We start from the raw sequence: 26,453 nt of genomic DNA on the forward strand, positions 1-26,453 counted from the left end.
GTTACATTGGTTGATTTTTATCTTTCAAGTAAAGAGTAATTTCAGAAATCTTCAGAGGTTTGTTTGCTATGGTTCAAAGGCACGAGTTAAGCTAGTGGCCAACCAGGAGTAGCTAAATGGATGGTTTAATTCAGTTCTTTGTCCAGTCGGGTTTTATTGCTTCAAAATGAAATGGACCAGTAACACAAGTGCTGTGTGTTTAGGACGTAGGAATAAAAGGTGATTTGTGTGACATCTATCTACTTTGTAGTGCTCTGCTTCCAAATTCCATTTGAATCCTTTCAGTATGGCTTCCATCCTCAAATAGACCCACCCTTCCCTTGGCAAGGTCACCTGTGATTGTCCCTTGATTGCAGCCAAGGTAAATTAGTCATTTAGGGTGCAGAAGGTGCCTATTCGGCCCATCAGGTCCATTATTTATTTATTCCTTGTGCTTTTAAATCTTTGCTGACACTGCGAATCTGTGCTCTCATAATTCCCTCTTTTTTGCAGCATAACTAGCACAATTCCTGCCACAGTTCTTGTCCTGCAGCCACAGGGATGCACCTGAGGTTTTCATGCTTGCCCTACTCCAATTTATAGGTTGCATGCTGTCCTCGCTAGCATCCACAAGCTTGGAGTCCTGCATTCTACTGCTGTGTTCTGTCATCTGAATGTTCAATCTGTGTTTGATTCTGACATGAGTTTCACAGCCTATATCCGCTGCTATTTCCACATCAAACCTGCCCTTTGGATGAGGTGATGAACCACCGTCTGTCCTTTCAGGTGGATGCAAAAGATCTCATGCCACTGTCACAAAGGAGTTATCCCTGGTATCCTGGCCAATATTTATGTCACAAAAAACAGATTATCTATCAGTTACCACTACTCTTTGTGGAAGTTTGCTGCGTGCAAATTAACCATTGTGGTTCCTATATTGCAACATTGATTGTACTTCAAAAGTACTTGGAGTTATAAAGCACTTTGGAGACAAGTCTGTTTGTCTATCTATCTGTATCTTGCCCTCACTGTTGCTGAAAGAGTCAGTCATGTCTTTGTCAGCTCTAAAATCTAGTTTTCTAATGGATTCCTTGCCCAGCTCCAAGCCATGCTGCCGAGCTTCATTTTACACCAGCTCCAATTTATTTAAAATTCAGCTCTTTACTTCCTATACAAAATCCCTGTCGATCAGTTAATTCATTTCAAAATTCACAACCTTGTGTATAAATCCTTCCATATTTACAATATTTTTAGAAATTCCTTCACTGGATGTGGACTTCGCTGGCTGGGCCAGCATTGATTGCCCATCTCTAGTTGCCCTTGAAAAGGTGGTGCTGAGCTCCCTTCTTGAACCGCTGCAGTCCATGAGGTGTAGGTACACCCATCGTGTTGTTAGGGAGTGAGTTCCAGGCTTTTGACCCAGCGACAGTGAAGGAATGGTGAGGTATTGCCAAGTCAGGATGGTGAGTGACTTGGAGGGGAACTTCCAGGCGGTGGTCTTCCCATCTTTTTGCTGCCCTTGTCCTTCTAGGTGGTAGTGGTCATGGGTTTGGAAGGTGCTGTTGAGGGAGCCTTGGTGAATTCCTACAGTGCACCTTATAGGTGGTACACACTGCTGCTACTAGGTGGTGGAGGGAGTGAATGTTTGTGGATGTGATGCCAATCAAGCGGGCTGCTTTGTCCTGGTCAGTGTCAAGCTTCTTGAGTATCATCCAACTCTCTCTCAAGTCACATTGCGTTCTTGCCATAAATTTATTCCTCTTCTTGGTCACTCTGTCTTTCAGCAGAAGGTACACTTTACTCACTTTGCTGAAGACACAGCCTTCAGATTTCATAACTTTGCATTCTAGATGTATTTCTTATTTTTCGAACGTATACTTTATTCATAAAATTTGTAAAAGTATATTACAAAACAGTTCCAATTTGATATTACATAAAGCATAATACAGATCAATTTATTTCAATATAGTTCTTGAGGAGCTTCACTATACTTTCCATTATGCGTTATATTTACAAAAGATCATTTCATATCAAACATTCTCTTTGATACATACAGCCCGAGGGGTTTTATAACAGTTTCAAGTCACTTCGTATGGTATGTGGGCGCGGCCTTTCCTCATTGAAACCTTTGGCTGCCCCAAGCTTCAGTGTATCCCTCAGCACGTAACCCTGGAATGTGCCAGTCTGCAAGACTAGGCCTTTGACAGGCCTTTGCACTACACGAGTTTCAGGCTGAGCAGAGAGCGTCTTACCAAGTTGATCGTCCTCCAGCAGCAGTTTATGTTTATCTCAGTGTGCACCCATGGGAACTGCCCGTAGAGCTGCTTGGGATGAACTTTGACAAAGACCAGTGCATCACTTTCCAGGCCTGCTTTTCCCCATGTAGCTGCCTTGAGGACAGTGTGAAGAGGCATTGAGACTGTGGGTGTGCAGGCAGAATCTGACCAGAAGGCCCCAGCCCCAGCAGCCAAGCTACGTCTTAGTGCTTGCTTGAAAGTTCTGAAGAAGCATTCTGCCAAATAACTTTGACAGCCAGCTGAGGGGACCATCTGACAGGATCCATCATCTCCTTTTCACACAGGGCCTTGAGGATGTTAACGTGGACCGCTGCCTGATAGACGTGTGGTCAAAGATGTTTTTCTTTTCACACACTTTTCCATGAGGAGCAGGCCATACAGCACAGTGCAGCTGAATGGAGTGTTCTGTGGCCATGTGGCAAGGCCCATCCTTCACAACAATCCCTCAAACTAGCTGCATCTCTGTTTAACAACCATGTCTTTACCCACTCTTTCACTCACCTCCCACAACTAGTTCCTCTTGCCACATTATTGCTGAATGCCTGACACCATTTCGTGAAGTACCTTTGAAACCTCCTTTCATTAGAGTTGTTGTACAAATGAAAAAGTAAGTGGTTCCCAGGACAAATCAAGTCAATCTTTGCTCCAGTGCTGCATAGGGCACGGATATCATTAAGAGGATAGAAAAGGAAGGAAGATATGCAACCTGTCTTCAGTAGTAATTGGTTTTGTTCGAGATATTGCGTTGGAGCAGTGGATGCTGAACATGGGAACATAGGACTTGAGATCAGGAGTAGGCCATTTAGCCCTTGAAGCCTGCTCTGCCATCCAATAAGATCATGGCTGATCTGGTTATGGTCTCAACTCCATTTTGCTATCTGCCCCCCATAACCCTTGGCTCCCTTGTCTATCAAAAATCTGTCTAACTCCACCATGAATAAATTCAATGACCCAGCCTCCACTGCTTTTTGGGGAGAGAATTCCACACACTGATGTCCCATTGAGAAATGAAGTTTCTCCTCATATAAGTCTTAAACCATAGATCTCTTATTCTTAAACTGTATGCCCTGGTTCTAGTCTCTTTCACAAGTGGAAATATCCTCCCGGTATTTACCTTTTCAAATCCCCTCAGGATTTTGTATATCTCAATAAGATCATTTCTCATTCTTCTAAACTCCAATGGGTATAGGCCCAACCTGCTCGATCTTGCTTCATAAGGTAAGCCCCTTATCCCACGAATGAGTCGAGTAAACCTTCTCTGAACTGCTAATGCAACTATATCTTTTTTCAAATAAGGAGACCAAAACTGTACACAGTACTCCAGATGTGGTTTCACCAATGCCCTGTACAGCTGCAATAAAACTACCCTATTTTTATATTCCATTCCCTTGGCAATAAATGCCAACGCTCCATTTGCCTTCCCAATCACTTGCTGTACCTGCATACTAACTTTTTGTGATTCATGTACCAGGACATGAAGATCCCTCTGTACTAACAAGTTCTCCAATCACTCTCCATTTAAATAGTGTGCTTCTTTTCTATTCTTTCTACCAAAATGGGCAAGTTCACGTTTTTCTATATTATGCTCCATCTGCCAGTTTTATGCCCACTCACTTAATCTGTCTATATCACTTTGCAGACACACTCTCGCACGCCTGCCCTCTCGACAACTTCAATCTTATCTTGGTATCATCAGGAAATCTAGCTACCATACATTCAGCCCTTTTATACAAATCATGGATGTAGATTGAAATTAGCTGAGGCCTCATCACTGTTGCCCGTGGCACTCCACTTGTTAAAGCTTGCCCACCTGAAAAAGAGCCCTTTATCCCAACTCTCTGTTTCCTGTTAGCTAACCAATCCTTTATCCATGCTGACATAATGTAATATTATCTTGTGTAGTAACATTTGATGTGGCACCTTATCAAATGCCTTCTGGAAATCCAAGTACACCACATCTACAGGTTCTCCTTTATGCACCTTGCTTATTACTTCCTCAAAAACCCTAATAAATTAAACACAATTTCCCTTTCACAAACACCTGTTGACTCTGCCAGATCAAATTGCAATTTTCTAAGTATCCTACTGTAACCTCTTTGATAATGGATTCTAGCAATTTCCCTATGATAGATGTTAGGCTGACATAGGCTAACACTGCTTCTTTTCCGCAAGATAGGGTTGGCACTGACTTGTATTTGGAGCTTTGCTGATAGGGATTGCTGAAGGTGCTGTAGAGGGAGGGAAGAGGCTTGGGTGGGATGTTCCCAGTTCTAATTTGGGAGATGAATGCATGCTGATCTTTGGTTCAGCATCTGAGCATTACAGGCTGGAAACATGGAGCTTGCAGATTCCAAACAGGCAGCTTAGCTGTTTTTCATTGTTGAATTTGCTGACAGAATTCCATTGAAATGCACGTTTGAATTGATGCCACGTGTACTTCTTTGAAATTAAATGGATACATTTGATGAGGTACTATGTGAAGGATGGTTTGAGAAAGTTAGGGATCATGGTGTAGAAGGTTGAATGGGAATTATGTCCCTAATGGCATTTAGTAATAAATAGGGTTCCCCAAATTCCTTAATGATCTGGAGCACAGCACTAGCAGCACATTATTAATTTTGCTGATGACACCAAATTGTATGACAGTCAGGAATATGAGTGGGACTGTTTAGAATCTTTACTTTTTTTTGAGTACTTTATCATAACTAAGACATACTGACCAGCAAGATCCCAGATTTAGTCCTAGCTGGCTTCAGCCTCAACCCAGGTTTATGAGGGATCGATTGGATGTTGCACCCATTGGATAATCCTAATTATTTCTACCGGAAATATAGAGAAGGTTGGGTGAGAATGGGTTTGATTGTGATTTCATAGAGTGTCAGCACACTGTTTGACCATCCCAAAGTTCAATGTGCATTGTGGAAAATGTGTTCAAAAGGGTGAAAGGAAAGTGCCAAAAGGGATGGGGTAGTGGGTGCAGTCGGAATACTATCTTGTGAACTGTGCTATTCTTGCTTAATGGGCAGGGGAACAAAAGTTAAGTTGCTAGTGTTTGGTTCATATGTGGCCTGATGCCCTCAACCATCCATTTCCCATGAATTATGGGACCTTCTGATTTGCAGACAAGCATACATAACTGATGGGCAGCAAAAGACCAACTAGTCTATCAAGCTTGTCACACGTCTCATGATGGCTGGGACATCCTGACTGAACACTTGACGTTCTACCCACCACCACCCCCAAGCAATCACGTAATCTCCTAGGAGAGGCAGAAAATCCAGGATCAATAAAGGAAAGAATATTCTGGAAAATTACTCTCCCAACCCCCTCGGGTGTTTGAAACCAGTCCCAGGCCAGTGTTATTTATAAAGCTATTTAACAGCTATGTAATGTGAATTCTGCCCTAGTCAAAGAGTGGTCCAGTTCCCACTTGAAGGTGTAAAATTAAACCTGTAAAATAAACCAAATGATGCAAAATCCTCTAGGAAAAGAAACACCAATTTTGTCTGAGAAATTAATACAGTATAAACTATCACTGCTTTCATTTGAAAATATTGAACTGTTTTCTGGTGAGTTTAATGCACAAGGCAAAAGCCGTAAGTATTTTGAGCACTTGTAAACTGGTAATAAATTTTGCTTTGATCAGAACTTCATCAATCAACTTTAGGTTCTTTAAAGGCTTGCTTACATTGCAGTGTGTAACTTAAAATGTCGGTTGAATGTGCCCTGAAATGTACCTGTTTTTGTCTGAACATAATTTTCAAGTGGCTTTTCAAACTCAGAAATACATTATACTAAGTAATTGTTTAATAGAGAGTATAAAGTATAGTTTACTTACATACTGGATGTTTTTTATTATATGACATGCTAATTTACTTAAGATGGTTGCCACCATTATCAAGTTAAAAACCGACTTTTCCACCTTTCTTGATGCTAGTATTTTCCAAGATAAATCAGGATTTGGAAAGTTGCATAGGTATTTGCAAGCTTGCTCTTGCATGTATGCAATTTTAAGATAAAATTTTAGAGTTGTTTATTTTCCTTTTCAGGTGTACACTCTTTCTGTGTCTGGGGATCGTCTAATTGTGGGAACTGCTAGCCGTCGTGTGCTGGTGTGGGACCTGAGGAACATGGGATATGTACAGCAAAGGAGAGAGTCTAGTCTGAAATATCAGACCCGCTGCATTAGAGCATTTCCAAATAAACAGGTATTTAACATATTCATATTTGGCAATATTTGTACTATTTCTTTGTGCACTGCATTCAATTTGTTTATAATTAGTTCAATTATATATTTCAGTGGTTGATTGTACACACTACAACAATGTATAGTGAAAAACATCTAGTACCTTGGAAAAGGATTAGAAAAGATCACTTGGTTCATTAAGATTATTGCATGCAATTGTACGCACCATTCTAACTTCCCCAATAATTCTTTTTCTGAGAAGCACAAAAATTAGCCCAAAATGAACTTTATGAAGGAAATCAAGGAAGCTTCAAGAGACTTGTTGCCCATCACACACTGCCATTTGAGCTAACTAATTACTTACCATCTGACTGACAATGTTTTCTTCTTTTAGGAACTTGTCAAGTTCACCTTGAATGATTGTAGCAACCTCATACTTCATGAATTATAGAAATTGGTTCCAGACATCTATGATTCTAAACTAAATACATGTTGTATCTACTTTTGTTGTCTATCTATTTCACATGCTTGCCTTTGGTTTTAGATCATTGAAATGTATTTGGATACTATCTAACCAAACTTTTCTAAACTAAAGGGATCAGACAAAAGTATTCTGCTTAAGCCTACACTCCCAAAGTAATAACTTCAGCATTTTGAACTCGTACTTTTCAAAAGATCTAAGACTTGGTCTCATCCTGGTGACTGTCTTTTACATCTTTTCCAAAGTCTCACTATTCTTCACCAGCTGTGGGAACCAAACCAAAACAAAATTTCAGCTGCAAATGTACAAAAATCTTTCTCTCCCCACAGATGCCCACTGACCAGCTAAGTATTTCCAACATTTTCTGCTTTTATTTCATATTTTCAGAATCTGCAGTATTTTGCTTTTGTACAAAAACTTTGTATAGTCCAGTGTTATATTCAGTAGCTCTAATAGTACCAGCTAAAACTGGCCCAGATTTTGTGGTCAGCGGTGTTTGCTGCTGAATGCACAAGATAAATGAAGTTACCTGGTTAATTGGCTGCAGCGCGAACTCCCTTTTCTCGCTGCAGCAGGGCCTAGCATCAGGAGAAACAGCGAGGTCTTTCAGCACTGGCACATTGCTGGTAAAACCGCACCCCCTTGTGATGTCACAAGCTGAAGACATACTCCTTGAGGCCAGTCTTTAGCTCAATGGCAGGTGAGTTGATTTTAAAAGAGATATGACACTTTTTAAAAATATATAACTTATAGTCGTTTGGTAGTGCAGAACTTGAGTATTGCTGAAAAAAAAGAGGCATGTCTGAGCTTTTCGTCTCGCACTCATCAAGATACAAGAATACCAATAAAAGGGGGAAAACAACAATTTATACTGTATGTGAAGAGAGTGCTGATTGGTTGGCAAGTGACGTTGCCATGGAGAAGCATCAGTGATGGTGACTGACAGTTAACTGCTAAGCATTGTTTGAAATTTTAAATTGGGCAGCTTGACTCTGGTCAAGGCATTGCCCTGAGGGATGTCGGAAAATGGCTGTCATTTCTTTTGTTTAGCTGAAACAGACACAGTGTATGTACATGTTATTTCTGTCTTCAAGGTTCTTTGCACTGAAGCCAGGCAAAGAAAGAGAGGGAAAATCTAGAGTTGGCATTAAATCATGACTTCAGCTTGGCACCGGTGTAATAGAGTTCCAGCATGGTGAAAAGCAATGTTGCCCAGGTGATTCATTGGACTGGTATCTTTTTAAACATGGTTTGAAATATTTTGTTCTGAGAGAAAGCAGTACTTCACAGGGTTATGAAGGTCTGTAGGTGCATGCAAAATTGCATGTAAAGAATGCTTTCTTTTTGCCAAATGTAAGACACAGCTGCCGATGTTACTTTGGTCTATTAGTTAAGGATCTGTGTGTGCTCTCGTCAATTCTACTAGACAATTTAAAGGTGTCAGTCTATGTTCAGAATAGGTTATGAACAGTGGCAAATGAGAGCTAAATTATGAATTGATTCTCCTGTCTTGCTTCTAATGAAGAATTATTAGGACATTGTGAGGAACAACAGCTGTTGATTTATGGGAAAGGGGTTTTTAATTTAGTTTGTGTAATTTCTGGATGATTTCATGTGATCAGAATTTTACACTTTTTAGGGTTATGTTCTGAGTTCCATTGAAGGACGTGTTGCAGTGGAGTACCTTGATCCGAACCCAGAAGTGCAGAAGAAAAAATATGCTTTTAAATGTCATCGATTAAAAGAAAACAACCTTGAACAAATCTATCCAGTCAATGCCATTTCCTTCCACAGTGTTCACAACACGTTTGCTACAGGTAAGGTATAACTTTTTTTTAAAAATTCAGAATTAATTAACTTTCCAGAAAGAATCCTATTTTGGTCTAGTTATATTTTCAGTTATTTCCAGTTGAAATAAATGCCAAGGGTGGAAAAATTGTTCTCTTTGGCGGTGCTGGTGTCAGTAAGACCATACTTATCATGAAACTTATTAACAATGTTACCAAGGCCCATGGTGGCTACTCTGTGTTTGCTGGAATAGGAGCACAATGAGGATTGATGAGGGCAGTGGTTTACACCATGAAATGATTGAAGCTGGTGTCATCAAACTGAAAGATGACAGTGTTAGCTACCTCTAAGGTAGTGCTGATATATATGGTCAGATCAATGAGCTTACTGGTGCCCATACTAGATGGCTGAATCTTCAACCAGAAGTGCAGAGTGGATGATCCATCTTGGCCTCCTCCTGAGGTCCTCAGCATCACAGAAGCCAATCTTCAGCCAATTTGATTCATTCCACGTGATATCAAGAAATGCTGAAGGCACTGAATACTGTAAAGGCTGTGGTCTCTGACAACACCCCAGCAGTTGTACTGAAGGCTTGTGCTCCAGAACTAGCTGTGCCCTTAGCCAAGCTGTTCCAATACAACTGCAAAACTAGCATCTACCTGACAACTTGGAAAATTGCCCAAGTATGTCCTGTCCACAATAAGCAGGAAAAGCCAATCTGGCCAGTTATTGTCCCATCAGCCTTCTTGCGATCATTGGCAAAGTGATGGAAAGTTGGGGGCGGGGGAACTCAGCACTGGTTGGAATCATACTTAACATAAAGGAAGATGGTTGTCATTGTTGGAGGCCAGTCATCTCAGTCTAAGAATATTGCTGCAGGAGTCTTTCAGGATAGCTTCCTGGTCCCAGCTATCTTCAGCTGCTTCATCAATGACAACCTTCTATCATAAGGTCAGAAGTGGAAATGTTCACTGATTGAACAATGTTTAGTACCATCTGCGACAACTCAGATACTGAAGTAGTCTGTGCCAAATGCAGCAAGACATTAACAACTTTCCGGACTGGGCTTATAAATGGCAAATATCATTCGCGCCACACAAGTACCAGGCAATGACCATCTCCAACAAGAGAGAATTTAACCGTCGCCCCGTGACATTCAATGGCATTACCATTGCAGAATCCCCCATTAACAACACCCTGTGGCCCACCATTGACCAGAAACTGAACTGGATCAGCCATATAAATACTGTGGCTACAGAAGCTGGGAATTCTGAGGTGAGTAACTCACCACCTGACTCCCAAAAGCCTGCCCGCCATCTACAAAGTACAAGTCTGGAGTGTGATGGAATATTCTCCAGTTGACTGGATGAGTGTGGCTTCAGCAACATGAGCTTAGTGCCACCCAGAAAAAAGCAGCCTGCTTGGTTGGAACCCCATCCACCAACTTAAACATTCGCTCCCTCCACCGCCAACACAGTGTACCATATACAAGATGCACTGTCTCAACTCACCGAGGCACCTTTTGGCAGCACTTTCCAAACCCATGATCTCAACCATTTAGAAGGAAAAGGGCAACAGATGCACGGGAATATCACCTGCAAGTTCCCCTCCAAGCCACACACTATCCTGACTTGCAATTATAATACCATTGCTTCACTGTCGTGTGATCAAAATCCTGGAACTCTCTTCTCAGCAGCACCTGTGTGTGTACCTGCACCAGATGGATAGCAGCAGTCCAAGAAGGTTGCTCACCATCACTTCATCCTGTTAGGGATGATGATGGCCTTGCCCGCATTACAAAGAATTTAAAAAAATCCTGTTTCTACAGAAGCAGATAATAAACCAAGGACCATTTAAAAAGATATGAGCTTTAAAATTGGGGTGAATTTAAAATTAATAGAGCAAATTAATGAATTGATCTTATATGGGTATGAAACGGATGCAAGATTTTGGTTAATGGATTGCCATTGGAGCACTACAATGGCATTTTTTTCTGCAGCTTGGAAGATTCAAATTTACACTAGAAATTTGAGATGGAAAGAGCATTTTAGGTAAAATAATCTCCTGATTATGATTGATCAGTGCATCTCCTGAAGCTACGCTCTCTGACTCTTTTGTATGCTTTACAAAAAAAACATAAATTGCCTCATTTTCTCTCCTGGGTACAAGAATATTCAGCTAGAGTACATTGTGACGTTTGGTAAAAACAGCTGGTTTTTAACATGGATGAAGCTTGAATAATGTTTATAGGATTAAGCTTCCCATGTAAAAAAAAGAGTAAAATTTTGTCTGCTGCAAGCTAAGAAAATGGTCTTGTAAACAGCAGTTAAGAGAGAAGAAATACAACTTGGGTCAAGCTCTATGACTGTGCACTGAGAAAGGGCTAATTAATGATTTCGTTGTAAAGGAGCTTCTAGGGAAGAGTGAATAAAGTACGGCAGAGTTTTACCTTTAAGTTTGAAAGTGATATACTTCCATTGAAACTAAATCTAACATTAAATCTAAACACAGGAAAATATGACGGTAAGAGGGGTAAATTTTTTAAAATTCATTTGTGGGCTGTGGCTAGGCCAGCATATATTGTCCATCCCAAATTGCCCTTGAGAAGGTGGTGGTGAGCTGCCTCTTGAATTGCTGTGGTCCACGTGGTGTAGGTACACCCATGGTGCTGTTAAGGAGGGAGTTCCAGGATTTTGACCCAGCGTCAGTGAAGGAACGGTAATCTATTTCCAAGCCAGGATGGTAAGCGGCTTGGCTGTGGTAATTGGGAAACTACATTAAAAGGTTTGACTGTAGACAGGCAATGCTTTTAAAGAATTAATGCATGTTTTACAACAAATTTACATTCCTTTGAGGTATAGAAACCCAGCAGGAAAGCTGATCCAACCATAACTAATGAGAAGTTAAAGATTGTGAGAGATCAAAGGAAGGGGCTTATAAAGTTGTCAAGAAATGTAGTAAGCCTGAGGATTGGGAGTATTTCAGATTTCAGCAAAAGAGGACCAAGAAATTGATAAAGAAAGAAAATGGAATACAAATGTAAACCAGTGAGAGATCTAAAAAACAGACTGCAAAAGTTCTAAAGGATCGTAAAAAGGGAAAGATTAGCATAGATAGATTAGCAAAGATAAATGTGGGCTCACTATAGGAAGAGAGGAGAATTGATAATGGGTAATAAGGAAATGGCAGAAAAACTGAATGAATATTTTGTGCAGAGTTTTCCTGCTGTTGCCAGGAGCACTTAAATTGGCAGGAGGTACAAAATAAACTGTTGGCATTTTGTTCCCCTGACTTTCAAGGCAGATTAAGCTTCTTGGTGGACAATGTTAGGAACCCCATTTGAGTGCATTAGTATCTCATGATGTTCATTAAAATGCCACCTCACTGGAATTAAGCTCTGCCTCCAAATTAAGTTCCCTGCCAGTGCGAATTTAGAACATTCAGTTTTACGACTGTACATAAGTGGCATGCACCTGGCGAGCTTCACATCTTCCACAACCTTGAGATCTGTAGATGTTGCTTTTTTTTCTTGGAGATCTCGCATAACTTCACTTGACTGCCGTCAGCAAACACAACGCCAAGGCTGATCAAGGGAGGCATGCAAAGACTGCAAGGTGCAGCGGTAGGGTGGAGTGAAGGCTACACACAGGAGGAGGGTGGGGAGAGTGCCTGGGGAGGTTTGGGTGGCAGTGGGGGAGGGGGTTGTTAAGTGCCCAGGGAAGGGTGAGTGTGCCTTAGAGGGGCAGGGTCAATGGCATAGATGGTGGGGTCCTGGGTGGAGAACTCTGGGTACGAGTGATAGGAGGGAACACAATTAGAGTGGGGAGTGGAATTCAGTAGTGTGGCAGGTCCAGGGTGGGAGTCTGGTAGGTTAAGGTCTCATTAGGTGGGGCATGGAGGGGGACAAGACAGGTGGCTTGGTTAATGGGAGGGGGCAGGGTTAGGGTGGGCATGAGGCGAAATGGGTGTCAGCTCCAAGAGAAGGAAAGGGATGTGGAGGTGGATCGTGATAAGGTCCAGGGTAATGTGTGATGGGGTCGGTGGCTGGGGGCGGGGAGAGCTTCATGGGTGACAGAAGGGAGATAAAAGGTGATATTGGGTGGGGTGGCAATGAGGGGGGCAAGTTGGAGGGTGAGAGGGAAGGGTAGAAGATTGTGGAGCGAGTTTGAAAGGTCTCACGCATCATTTTTCCAAACTGACTTGACCAGGCAGTTAGTCAGTGAGATCCCTCGAGGTGGGAGGAGGGTCTTTTCAGGTGGGTGGAGTTCAAGGTCAGCACATGTGGCCAACTAAAGGAGCACCTTTAATAATGATGAGGCAACTGGATATCAAAGATGCTCACTTGTGTTCTCCTATCTATGGTTAAACCCGCATTGCAATATGTTTGTTCCCAACTCTTGGGCCTTATAACATTGAGATCCAGCAAAGTGTGGAACTGACATTCATTCTGTGTCATTTGTCTTTGGCAGCAGTCAGAGGGAGGGAGGTGGGGGTGGTGGGCAGCCAACTCGTGACTCCAAACCTCTGTCTTCCCAGGTGAATGGTTCATCCAGTTGGCCTTTCTATGATGCCACGGCAGTGGTCTCAAGAGTTTCGAGGGTAATGGAGATGAGAGGATAAGTATCCGCTTGAGGCTTCTTGCATGTGGCTCTCATTACCTTGGTCAAAGAGCAATGTCTCCATACGCATTTACTTGTGAATGGGAGGAACACCTATCCCTGGTCCCCAGGACGTCCTTTACCTGCAAGGGGTGGGATGGGGATGCAGAGGCCAGGTGAAAGGTTGCCTGTTGGCTTTGAGATGGAGGGAAACTGGTAAAGGGGATGTTCACTAAATGTATCACTTCAATTCATTCACACATCCACTGAGGCGTCAATGCTGCAGTCAACCTGCCTTGGTAATGGCGCTCATCCAGATGAGGAGAAGGAGGACCCATTGCAGCTTGGCACAGGGCCAGGAGCAGCAAAGGCCTGAGCAGCAAGAGACAGCAGGGCCTCTAGAATGTCAAGATGCTGGTGAATGTGGAACACTGCAATAGCAAGCATTGGTCTGACCATAGATGTGTCGCAGCTGGTGCTTTTATCTAGAGATGAGCGAAAAGCAATGCTGGAGGTGCCCGCCATGTCCTGGGATATGATTGCTTACACATCTGCGAGCTTCTCCAGTATGAGCTGCTGTCACAAGGACTCTGAGTGAATAGTGTGGAGCTCCTGCCCTGCATTGAGTGAATATCCGTCCGGGTGTCCTTTAAATATGGTGCCAGGGCCTTGACCTCATGAGGTAATGGCATGGGGGGTGACTTTCTGTCCACACCCACCATGAAATTCGCTGAGCTGCTTGCAGATGCATAATTAATGAGCTGAAAAATGGAATATCACGTATGTTCACCGCTGACTTTCCTGCCCGCCATAGACTTAGACTCCAGAATGAGAAATTTTGCCCTTTGTGTCTGCCTTCACAGGAGAAGATGCACAAAACCCCCCAGTAATACTAGAGGACCAAGGGGCTAGTGAGAATGAAGAACTGAAAGAAATTAGTATCAGTGAAAATGTAGAATTGAGAAATTAATGGAACTGAAAGTTGATAAATTCCCTAGACCTGATGGTCTATATCCCAGAGTGTTGAAAGAGGTGCCTGTAGAAATATTGGATGTGTTGGTGGTCATCTTCCAAAATTCTATAGATTCTGGAATGGTGCCTGCAGATTGGAAGGTAGTAAGTGTAACCCCACTATTTAAGAAAGGGAGAGAGAAACGGGGACCTAGAGACATGTTAGCCTGACATCTGTAGTAGGGAAAATGTTAGAATCTATTATAAAGGATGTGATAACTGGACACATGGAAAATGCTGGTAGGATTAGGCCGATTTATGAAAAGGAAATAGCGATTGACAAACCTGTTGGAATTATTTTGAGGATGTTACTAGCAGAATAGATAAGGGGGAACCAGTGGGTGTGGCGTATTTGGATTTTCATAAGGCTTTCGATAAGGTTCCACACAGGAGATTAGAAAGCAAAATTAGAGCACGTGGGATTGGGGGTAATATACTGGCATGGATTGTGAATTAGTTAACGGACAGAAAGTGGAGTAGGAATAATTTTCAGGTTGGCAGGCCATGACTAGTGGGATACCGCAAGGATCAGTGCTTGGGCTACAGCTGTTCACAATCTATGTCAGTAATTTGGATGTGGGGACCAATTTCCAATTTTGCTGATGACGAAACTAGGTGAGAATGTGAGGAAGATGCAGAGAGGCTTCAAAGGAATTTTAGGCTAAGTGAATGGGTAAGAACATGGCAGATGGAATATAACGTGAAAAATGTGAGGTCTGCTTTGGTAGGAAAAACATAAATGCAGTGTATTTCTTAAATGGTGAGAGATTGGGAAGTGTTGATGACCTTTTTCGTATGTCACTGAAAGCTGACCATGCAGGTGCAGCAAGCAATTAGGAAGGCAAATGGTATGATGGCATTTATTGCAAGAGGATTTGCTGGAGTAAAGTCTTGCTGCAATTGTATGGAACCTTGGTGAGACTGCACCTATAGTATTGTGTACAACTTTACTCTCCTTACCTAAGGAAGGATAAACTTGCCATAGAGGGAGTCCAAAGAAGGTTCACCAGACTGATCTCTGGGGTGGTGGGAATATTGTATGAGGAGAGATTGAGGAGACTGGGCCTATATTCTTCCAGAGTTTAGAAGAATGAGAGGTGATCTAATTTAAGCGTACAAAACTCTTACAGGGTTCGACAGGATAGATGTGGGACGGATGTTTCTGCTAGCTTGGGGTGGTGGGGTGGAATCTAGAACCAGGAGACATAGTCTCAGAAGAGGTATGCCATTTAGGACTGAGATAAGGAGGTATTTTTTCATTCAGAGGGTGGTGAATCTTTGGAAATCTCTATCCCAGAGGGTTGTGGAGGCTCAGTCATTGAGTACGTTCAAAACAGAGATGGATAGATTTCTAGTTATTTAAAGATACTAAGGGAAAAGAGAGTGCAGGAAAATGGCATTGAGGTAGAAGATTAGTTATGATCCAGTTGAATGGTGGGGCAGGCTCGATGGACTCAATGGCCTATTCCTGCTATTTCTAATGTTCCTATGCTTCAAAACCTGTGGACGTAAAGTAGCAGCTGCTGGGTTAATTAAGGGAAAGTCAGGATGTAAGTGTTGCTGGCATTAAACTGGAAGAAATTTTGGCTCAGCCCAGTGTAGCAACATCCTTTGGATCAGTGCAGAGGCAAACCTGGTACTGGCGGCCAAAATGCAGCAACCCAGATTCTATCCTAACAAAGTCATAATCATCAATTACGCAAATCCATTTACTTACATTGACTCCTTGTCCTCCAGCCCATTTTAGAATCTCCCTCTAAATCTTTCCACTACCTCCCATTTCTGCAAACTCATTCTATGTTCTTGGGCCCTTTGAATCTGTTCCCCCTTCTTTTGCCGCACCATTAGTTGTAGAATCTTTAGCTTCCTTGGTGCCACTCTCTCAGCACTTTCCCAAGTGCCTCTTCTCTGCTAGTGACCATCTGTTAAGTGAAGTCATTTTTAGTTTTACCCTAATTTCTGCTATAGTTTGTCCTTTCACCTATTTATCTCCTTTTATAAAGAATCTGAGTGGTATATATTTGAGCATGTTGTTTTGTTGATTTGCGTTTGGAAGTTGATCTTGTTCTTTGAATGATAAACTTGAGAGTATGACGTATATAGAACAGGTGGAGCTATGAAATATCCCAGAGGTGTGGATGTGATTATGGGCGAAGAAACTATTAGAGGTGATATTACATTGCACTAAATATGTATAGATACAAGAATGCATCATGGAAGCAGACTGCTGAGAAACCTTAAAGAAGGATGGATTGTCGGTGTGAAAAGGTGGAAGGAGAATGAGGAAACTGAACCATTGTTAGTCACAAAGTGCCATTTTTGAATCCGTCCAGTGCTATTTGAGGGCTCAGTAGAAGCTGGATTGAAGGATGTCCGACAGGATATCAGGATAAAACAATGTTACAGGATTTTGGAGAGAAAGGAAAAGTAGTGAGAGATAGTGGGGCTTGGGTGTGAGGATCTTTTTTGAAGAATGGGTTGTATCATTGATCTTGGAGGTGCTGAAGACTGAGGATAACATGGGCTCTGAAGTAGTTGGGTTGTTAGGACTTGGGGTCAGATGCAAGCTTGTCAGATGGAGGGGGGATTGGGTGTTAAAGGGGCTGGATGGGAGCTGCCAAAGGCAAATGTACAGCTGGTTTTATTTTGGGCATAAATTGAATTCCTCACAATTGGACATTGGATGCCTTAAGATGAAGCTGATGGCTGTCATGTTGGAGCAAACATTTTGGTGAAGAAAAGAAGCTTAGACTTGTTTCTGCTTTCCAGAATGGTATACAGAAAAAGAGCAACTAATATATGTATGGAATTGTAGATGGGTGCTGGAATCAAGTTAGCGCCAGGAAACAACTGGTGAGAAACAGAATAGTAGATTGAAGCCAGGAAGAGGGGGGAGGCAGGGCGATAATGGAACCTTGAATCTTGAAGGTGGTATTTGGAAGCAGAACAATTGGAGTTGAGCTGGGAGTCTTCAAAATATACCTGAAGGTAACTCCAATTTCTGCAAGGGATTGAATATAAAAGGAGAATTTAGCTCTATTTAAGTCAGTCAGGCTCTTCAACTAGACTGCTTTGGAGCAGAGTAATAAACAGCACTGGGTTATTTAACTCATTGATCCATTACACGAATCTAGTAAAAACCAAATTGCTGTAATAGCATCTTTTTTTTAAAAAATGTTGTAATAGTGATCTGGTTTTTATGAAAAGTATATTTTGTTACAATAAGTTTCTTTCTGTACTACAGAATTTTAGTTCTGACAACAATGTAGCAGTAAATACACTTGTTCAGAATCTTGACCATGTTTGATACATTTTTTGTAGCAGGAATGGGGATCCTGCCAGATCGACTGTGCAAGTCTTTTACGTTAGTTTTCTGGCAGATCAAAATCCCATTAATCATTTGGAACAAAGGATTGTGGAATTTCAAACCCAAATTACTTCCAGTGCAAATTGAGTTTCTAAATTCTTATGTGCTGTGCAAGCATATGAATTAAGAGTAGGGGTAGGTCATTTGGCCCCTTAAGCCTGCTCTGCCATTTGATAAGTTTGTGGCTGATCTGATTGTGGCCCTAACTCCCCTTTCCTGACTACCCCCATACCCTTTGATTCCCTTGTCAATCAAGAATCTATCTATATGAAAATGCAAATTAGGAGCAGGAGTAAGCCATTCAGCCCCTCGAGCTTACTCCGCCATTTGATAAGATCATGGCTGATTTGATTATAAAAAAGATTGTGGTATAAACTGGTCATGCCCACAAAACTAGCTAATTACCTTTTCAATTTTCCACCAGTTGTGTCCATTTGTACACCTTTGAGAAGGCTCTTAAATTTAAGTGGGTTCTTCTGGGTGCAGGGACACTAACGGGCACAGTTTAAAAGCTTTTGAATGTAATTTTTAAAGTCCTATTTCCCACAAATGGATTAGACATTCTGATTAAAAATGCCGTTTTTTGTGATAAACCCATTTTCAGCTGTGTTAATAAAACTGCACTAAATTACCATTCTCTAACTTATCAGGGAATATTTTTAAAGCAAAATTTAAGAAAATTATATTACAAAAGCACTGCCTGATCGTGCTGGTACTTGGCAAATTTTTCGCTGGCAATAATGCATATGAGTTTTGAGATGAAACTTGAGTGAAAAGCACATCTGAAAACCAGTGCGATTTGTGCCTGGCTTGCCAATTAGGCCATAGTGGAAACATGGCCCCTGTTTCATTGCTTAAGCTGAAAACTTGCCTGTCTGGACAAGTAGACAAAAATGTTTCTGCTACTGTGAGGATTGATCACCTGAAATGTATACAGAAGACCCTTGACTTGGAAAGCAGTATTTTGTGTTTAAATTTTAAGGACAGTGACTCCTGATGCTAATCTCCTGTAAGAAGTATAGATTTGGGGGAGATGGTGGGTAGGGAGGAGGGAAGGGTTAGAAGGACTTCCCAAATGGCTTCATAGCAGACAATATTGCCACTATTTAGTTTATTTAAATTCTCAGGATGTGGCTGTTGTTGAAATGATTGCTCACCCCTAGTTACCCTTGAGGAAGTCATGTTGGGCTACTTTCTTGGTTTATAAGTGATGGTTTTGCCGTACACTTTGCACTCATCCTTTTGACATAGATTTGTATTACTTCTGTAATGTAGTAGTTAGTCAGAAATGAAAAGAAGCAAGATTGTTAATGTATAGAAAGCAGTAAGTATTTTGTTTACTTTGAAACGTACTAAACTGAAGGGTTGATTTGAAAATTTTAAATCTATGAAAAGTGTCGTCCTTCATCACTTGCATGTTGATCTGTTACCATTTTAAAAACTCCATTTGTCTGAAGCACATGCATGTAAATGAAGATTTGTATGGACTTCAAATGCATAACTTGAGTTTATTTGACTTTTTGATAAATGTATTAAAATGTTATCTTTTAGTGAATTTCACATGAAACCAACAGATTTATTGGCAAAAATATAGAAATTATTTTACCTTAAAGACAAATATAGCAGGCAAGTTACAGTAAACTCCTTTTTTGGTATTTAAATTTAGGTGGCTCTGATGGATTTGTGAATATCTGGGACCCCTTCAACAAGAAAAGATTGTGCCAGTTCCACCGGTACCCAACCAGTATTGCATCGCTTGCCTTCAGCAATGATGGCTCTGCAATTGCTATAGCATCATCATACATGTATGAGAAAGGTGAAATTGAACACCCTGAAGACAGTATCTATATTCGACAAGTGACAGATGCGGAAACAAAGCCCAAGTGAGTTTCTCAGCAGCAGGGTTTTATCCTTTATCATTTGTCCAAACATTTATTAATTTTCCTAATTTCATGAAAGAAATTATTGATGTTGAGTAGATAACACAGTTCCCAGCAGAGCCAGTATTGATTTTATCTTGTTCTCCCAAGCTTTCAATATCCGTTGGATGATAGACGTCACATTGATAAAAATGTGCCTACTTGTTTTCTGAGGCAGCATGTCAAATAGTGTCACTCTTTTTTCTATACAATGGAGCTTGGATCAGTGATTGATCCTTTATATTAAAACTATTTTCACCAAATAGAATTTTTTTATTTCTTCTGTGTAACAATATTTGATTATGAAAATATGTAAATACATTTTGCGAATAACTGTGCAAACTGCAAACAGCCATGATCTTGCTTCCTTTGTTATAAGTTGCCACTAATATGATAGCTGTTCTGTGAACTATTTAATTGGCTTAGATATACTGATTCTTAGCATAATTGACTGGTTCAGTTAACTTCCCATCTGAATTGGCATTGGCAGAGGATTGAAAAGATAGCATATGGCTATCTGCCATCAGCAAAGGATTTTTAACCACAATTTGTAAATAACCAGTTTCTAGTTATTTGATAGGTAAACTTATATTTTGTTTTCCATTGAAGCTCATTGTAATCATCGTCAAATACATTTACATGTTCTGAAACTTCGTTACAGGTTTTTGATTTAAATTCAATAAAGGTATTAATAAAAATTGTGATCTTGTTTTTTTTTTGTTAATATTAAGTAGCTACAGCTCCTGTAACGGGTCATATGGTGAGTTTTGAGGTTCCAGGTTTGATTTCTAGTTTGTGCAGATTTCAGCTGGGACAAAGAATGATGGAAATTGGGCAGGGATCTTGCTCAGCTGCTCTATGCTGCTGGAAAGTGCACAAGTGGAGGTCAGTAGTCACTTGTGATATTAACTGTCTGGGTTCTTGTGAAGAATGGCCAGTTGGGCCAGTATCATTAGTGGCATCCATGGAACTCCTCCATTAAGAGTTGGTATCTTGAGGAGCAGAGGGTAGGGGAAAAAATTGGCAGACAAAGGAGGGGGAAATGACAAAATTGTCTGCAGTGTTGGAATTTCAAAATTTATTTATTGGTGGACAGATACCTGAAGTTGCTCATGAGCAGGATGCTTAACCACTCAGCTAACAAAATGTGTAAATGTATTGCTCCTGTCTTCTGTACCCACTGATTGGCGGATCCACTATTTGGAAATGTATAGCTTCAGAAGCAACTGCATGTGTTTCCGCAATCCAATCATGAGTGTCGTTTTGCCTGTAAGTAACAACTTCAGTAACTGCCGTGGCCAGCCTGAGCACTCTCATCAAAAGGTAGAAGGACGTGCATAGGACAATTTTCAATATCCCAGTCCACCTTGATGCTTTTGGTCAGGGGTTTTCAAAGCTTTTGATTGAGGTTCCCCTCCCATATTATAAAAATTATACAGACTCCCTGGAACCCAAGTATTCTTTTCTGTATAAAGATTAGCTATACAATTAAACATATATTTATTATTTTGTTCTATTTAATATGAAATTTGTTGCTGTACTGAGCAACAATTCTGTCAAGACATGTACCTTTGGCAAGCACATGCGTGTCATGGTTAATGTCCATCTTGGCTTGGCACTTTAGATTTTCAATAACAATGAGAACAGCTTCACATTAGGTTGTACTAAATGAGACCATCACTTTCAGTGCTGCAGAAAAAGCAACACTGTATTCATCCAAGTGTTCACACCAAAATCTCTCCAATGGCATTTCAATGAACTTGGTTCTGAGGGAGCTGTCTTGATAAAATGTCAATGAGCTTTGGGAACCACGTGCAAATTGGCATAGGGACGCCAGAATAAGGGAAGTAAACACGTGGCTAAAGGAGTGGTGCGGGAAAAAGGGGTTCCATTTCGTGGGGCACTGGCATCAGTATTGGAACAGGAGGGATCTGTACCGTTGGGACGGTCTCCACCTGAACCAATCTGGGACCAATGTTCTAGCGAAAAGGGTAAATAGGGTGGTCAACAGGACTTTAAACTAGAAAGTGGGGGGGGTGAGGGAAGGGTAAAACTCCAAGAAGTATGACTAATGGGAAACAAAGCAGCAGGTTAGCGTGTTGGGGGGGGTGGGGGGTGGATTCAACTTCATGGAAAATTATGAAAAAACTGAAAAGAAAGGAGAGCCCAGGAGAGGCTATTAAAGTCTCCAGAACACAAAATAGGACAGAGTGTTTGGAAAGGGCTGGGAATCTAACTTCAAGCACATCAGATAAAGGGACGACAATGAGAAAGGGGACGGGAAATACAGGACTGAAGGTGTTGTATCTGAATGCACGCAGTATACGAAATAAGGTAAATGAGCTTGTGGCGCAGATTGAAATTGGCAGGTATGTGGTGGGCATCACGGAGACATGGCTGCAAGGGGATCAGGACTGGGAGCTAAATATCCAAGGATATACATCCTATTGAAAAGATAGGCAGGTTGGCAGAGGGGGTAGGGTTGCTTTGTTCGTAAGAAATGAAATTAAATTGATAGCAAGAAATGACGTAGGGTCAGATGATGTAGAATCTATGTGGGTAGAGTTAAGGAACCGCAAAGGTAAAAAAAACCATAATGGGAATTATGTACAGGCCTCAGAACGGTAGTCAGGATGTGGGGCACAAGATACACCAGGGGATAGAAAAGGTGTGTAAGAAGGGCAAGGTTACAGTGATCATGGGGGATTTCAATATGCAGGTAGACTGGGAAAATCAGGTTGGTAATGGATCCCAAGAAAAGGAATTTGTGGAATGTCTACGAGATGGCTTTTTGGAGCAGCTTGTAGTGGAGCCCACTAGGGAACAGGCAATTCTAGATTTAGTGATGTGTAATGAGGCAGATTTGGTAAGGGAGCTTAAGGTGAAGGAACCCTTAGGAGGAAGTGACCATAATATGATAGAATTTACCCTTCAATTTGAGAGGAAAAAGCTGGAATCAGATGTAACGTTATTACAGTTGAATAAAGGCAACTACAGAGGCATGAGGGAGGAGCTGGCCAGAATTGACTGGGAGATGTGCCTAGCAGGAAAGGCAGTGGAACAGCAATGGCAGGAGTTTCTGGGAGTAATTTGGGAGACACAGCAAAAATTCATCCCTAGGAAGAAAAAGCATACTAAAGGGAGGATGAGGCAACCATGGCTGACAAGGGAAGTCAGGGACAGCATAAAAGCTAAAGAGAAAGCATACAATGTGGTGAAGAGCAGTTGGGAAACCAGGGGATTGGAAAGCCCTCAAAGACCAATAGAGGACAACTAAAAAAGAAATCAGGATGAAGAAGATTAAATATGAGGGTAAACTAGCCAGTAATATAAAAGAAGATTGCAAGAGTTTTTTTTAGATATATAAAGGGTAAGAGAGAGGCAAAAGTGGACATTGGGCCGCTGGAAAATGACACTGGAGAAGTAGTAGTGGGGAACAAAGAAATGGCGGAGGAACTGAATAGGTACTTTGCGTCAGTCTTCACGGTGGTAGGCACGGGTAACATCCCCAAAGTTCAAGAGAGTCAGGGTGGCAGAGGTGAGTATGGTGGCCATTACCAAGGAGAAGGTGCTAGGAAAACTGAAAGGTCTGAAGGTAGATAAATCACTTGAACCAGATGAATTACATCCCAGAGTTCTGAAGGAGATAGCTGAAGAGATAGTGGAGGCGTTAGTGGTGATCTTTCAGGAATCACTGGAGTCAGGGAGGGTCCCAGAGGACTGGAAAATTGCGAATGTAACCCTCCTGTTTAAGAAGGGAGTGAGGCAAAAGACAGGAAATTACAGGCTGATTAGCCTGACCTCGGTCGTTGGTAAGATTTTAAGAGTCCATTATTAAGGATGAGATTTCAGAATACTTGGAAGTGCATGGTAAAATAGGGCAAAGTCAGCATGGTTTCATCAAGGGGAGGTCATGTCTGACAAATCTGTTAGAATTCTTTGAGGAGGTAACGAGTAGGTTAGACAAAGGAGAGCCAATGGATGTTATCTACTTGGACTTCCAGAAGGCCTTTGACAAGGTGCCACACAGGAGGCTGCTCAGTAGGGTAAGAGCCCATGGTTTTAGAGGCAAGGTACTAGCATGGATAGAAGAATGGCTGTCTGGCAGGAGGCAGAGTGGGGATAAGGGGGTCCTTCTCAGGATGGCGGCTGGTGACTAGTGGAGTTCCGCAGGGGTCAGTGTTGGGACCACAACTTTTCACTCTATACATTAATATCTAGATAAAGGAACTGAGGGCATTCTGGCTAAGTTTGCAGATGAAACAAAGATATGTGGAAGGACAGGTAGTATTGAGGAGGCGGGGAAGCTACAGAAGGATTTGGACAGGTTAGGAGAATGGGCAAAGAAGTGGCAGATAGAATACAACGTGGGGAAGTGTGAGGTCATGCACTTTGGTAGGAAGAATAGAGGCATAGACTATTTTCTAAATGGGGAGAGAATTCAGAAATCTGGAGTGCAAAGGGACTTGGGAGTCCTAGTCCTGGATTCTCTTAAGGTTAACTTGCAGGTTGAGTCGGTAGTTAGGAAGGCAAATGCAATGTTGGCATTTATTTCGAGAGGACTAGAATATAAAAGCAGGGATGTGCTGCTGAGGCTTTATAAGGCTCTGGTGAGACCACATTTAGAATATTGTGAACAATTTTGGGCCCCATATCTCAGGAAGGATGTGCTGGCCCTGGAGAGGGTCCAGAGGAGGTTCACGAGAACGATCCTGGGAATGAAAGGCTTAACATATGAGGAACGTTTGAGGACTCTGGGTCTATACTCTGGAGTTTAGAAGGATGAGGGGGGTTCTGATTGAAACTTACAGAATACTGAAAGGCCTGGATAGAGTGGACGTAGGGAAGATGTTTCCATTGGCAGGAGAGACTAGGACCCGAGGGCACAGTCTCAGAGTAAAGGGAAGACCTTTTAAAACAGAGATGAGGAGAAACTTCTTTAGCCAGAGAGTGGTGAATCTATGGAATTCATTGCCACAGAAGGCTGTGGAGGTCAGGTCATTGAGTGTATTTAAGACCGAGATAGATAGGTTCTTGATTGGTAGGGGGATCAAAGGTTACGGGGAGAAGGCAAGAGAATGGGGTTGAGAAACTTATCAGCCATGATTGAATGGCAGAGCAGACTCGATAGGCCAAATGGCCTAATTTCTGCTCCTATGTCTTATGGACAGAGGGTGACAGTTTAGTTTCAGTATTCTCACTAAAGAGGTTTGTAGCCTACAGGTGTGCATCAGATTGTTCTGTTGTGAGTTCCAGAAAATGAATATTGTTGAGTATAAATATAAATTGTTGAGTGATGGGTTTTCTCCTGATGTTGGGGAAGACAAGTGAGCTTATTGGTGTACTATTTCTGACTAGGGAATACCGAATAGTTCATTTCCCCAGTCCTAATATACCTATTGTTAACCCTCTCAAATTCGTCAAACAGTTTTCTTTTATTCTTTGGCATATGGGTGTTGCTGACAAGGCCAGCATTTGTTGCCCATTCCTAATTGCCCTTGAACTAGGCCATTTCAGGTGGCAGTTAAGAGTCTGGAGTCACATGTAGGCCAGACCAGGCAAGGATGGCGGATTTTCTTCCTCAAAGGGCATTAGTGAATCAGATGGGCTTTTATGACAATCGATAGTTTGATGGTCACCATTACTGAGACTAGCTTTCAATTCTGTCCTTTATCATTAATTGAATTCAACTTCCACCGGCTGCTGTGGTGGAATTTGAACCCATGTCCCTAGAGCACATTAGCCTGGGTCTCTGGACTACTGGCCCAGCGTCATTACCACTACCCCGCTGTCTTCCCCCAAGGTGTGAGTTACCAGATCAGGCTGGCTCCATTAATCAGCTTTGGGCATAACTAATATGCCAAATCAATACACTGATTTTCACACCCCCACCTCCACCTCCCCCTCCCCCATCCTCCTTCAGACCTGGATTGAATTGTTCCCTGCCTCAGAGGAGTGGGTTTGCAAATGAGGCATGAAATTGTAATTAACATTCCCCTTAATTTCATTCAAACTCAACCAACCAAAAAAATAATTAAAAACTGGCACTTTTCATGGCTACTGGACATCTGAAAATGCCATACACTCAATGAAGTTATTTTGAAGTAGACTCTCTGTTGTAATATAGGAGATGTGGCAGCCCATATGCATACAGCAACTCCCACAGAGCAATGTGATAATGACCAGATAATCTGTTTTTGTGATGTTAATTGAGGGATAAATATTGGCTAGGGCACTGGGGAATACTACCCTGCTCTTCAAAAAAAATTGCCATGGATGTTTTACATTATGTCCTGAATTTAAAGCCTCATTGGAAAGACAGCATCTCTATAGCTCCACAGCACTGCACTGGAGTGTCAGCGTAGATTTTTGTGCTTGAGCCTTGAGTGGGACTTGTCCCGAGAACTTTGTAGCTGGGAGGCAACTGAACCTTGGCTGCCACTCAACAAACTGAGATTGGACTGCGATGGCAAATAGAACTCTTCCCATAAAAACCCTGCTGGTTGATTTCAGTTGATGAAACTGATGAGAATTCTCTTTGTAAAAGAGTTTTAAAGAAGCTCTACATGCATGAGCTTGATTGGGTGTCAGTGCTGCGTCTATACCTCCTTGCTTTGCTGCTCGAAGCTGGGCAACTCATGGATTTGATGCATTGCAGCCCTACCTGCTAAAAGCTGGTTTCTCACCTATCCAGAACAATCAATTCCGAAACTTTTCACCGATTTGTTTCTTTCAAAGTTCAAACATGTGTGAATAATTGCCATTTCCAACTGTACCCTGCTTTCTTTTTCAAATTTTTGCTAAATCATAACTTTTTTTGTTTTTCC

General features: G+C 41.7%; 1 protein-coding gene across 2 annotated transcripts in view; it reads left to right on the forward strand.

Annotated features, from left to right (window-relative positions):
* Positions 1–20,324, forward strand: part of bub3 (BUB3 mitotic checkpoint protein) — a 36,407-nt gene extending 16,083 nt beyond the window's left edge. For both annotated transcript variants that reach the window (XM_078564821.1, XM_078564822.1), the window contains exons 5-7: positions 6,326–6,484; positions 8,583–8,760; positions 19,374–20,324. In XM_078564821.1, the coding sequence (XP_078420947.1) occupies positions 6,326–6,484; positions 8,583–8,760; positions 19,374–19,594 (558 nt within the window). In that variant the 3' untranslated portion in view covers positions 19,595–20,324. The remainder of the gene's footprint in view (positions 1–6,325; positions 6,485–8,582; positions 8,761–19,373) is intronic.
* Positions 20,325–26,453: the final 6,129 nt, after the last annotated feature.

This window comes from Cetorhinus maximus, chromosome 20 (genome assembly GCF_964194155.1).
Source record: "Cetorhinus maximus chromosome 20, sCetMax3.hap1.1, whole genome shotgun sequence".
Classification (NCBI taxonomy): domain Eukaryota; kingdom Metazoa; phylum Chordata; class Chondrichthyes; order Lamniformes; family Cetorhinidae; genus Cetorhinus; species Cetorhinus maximus.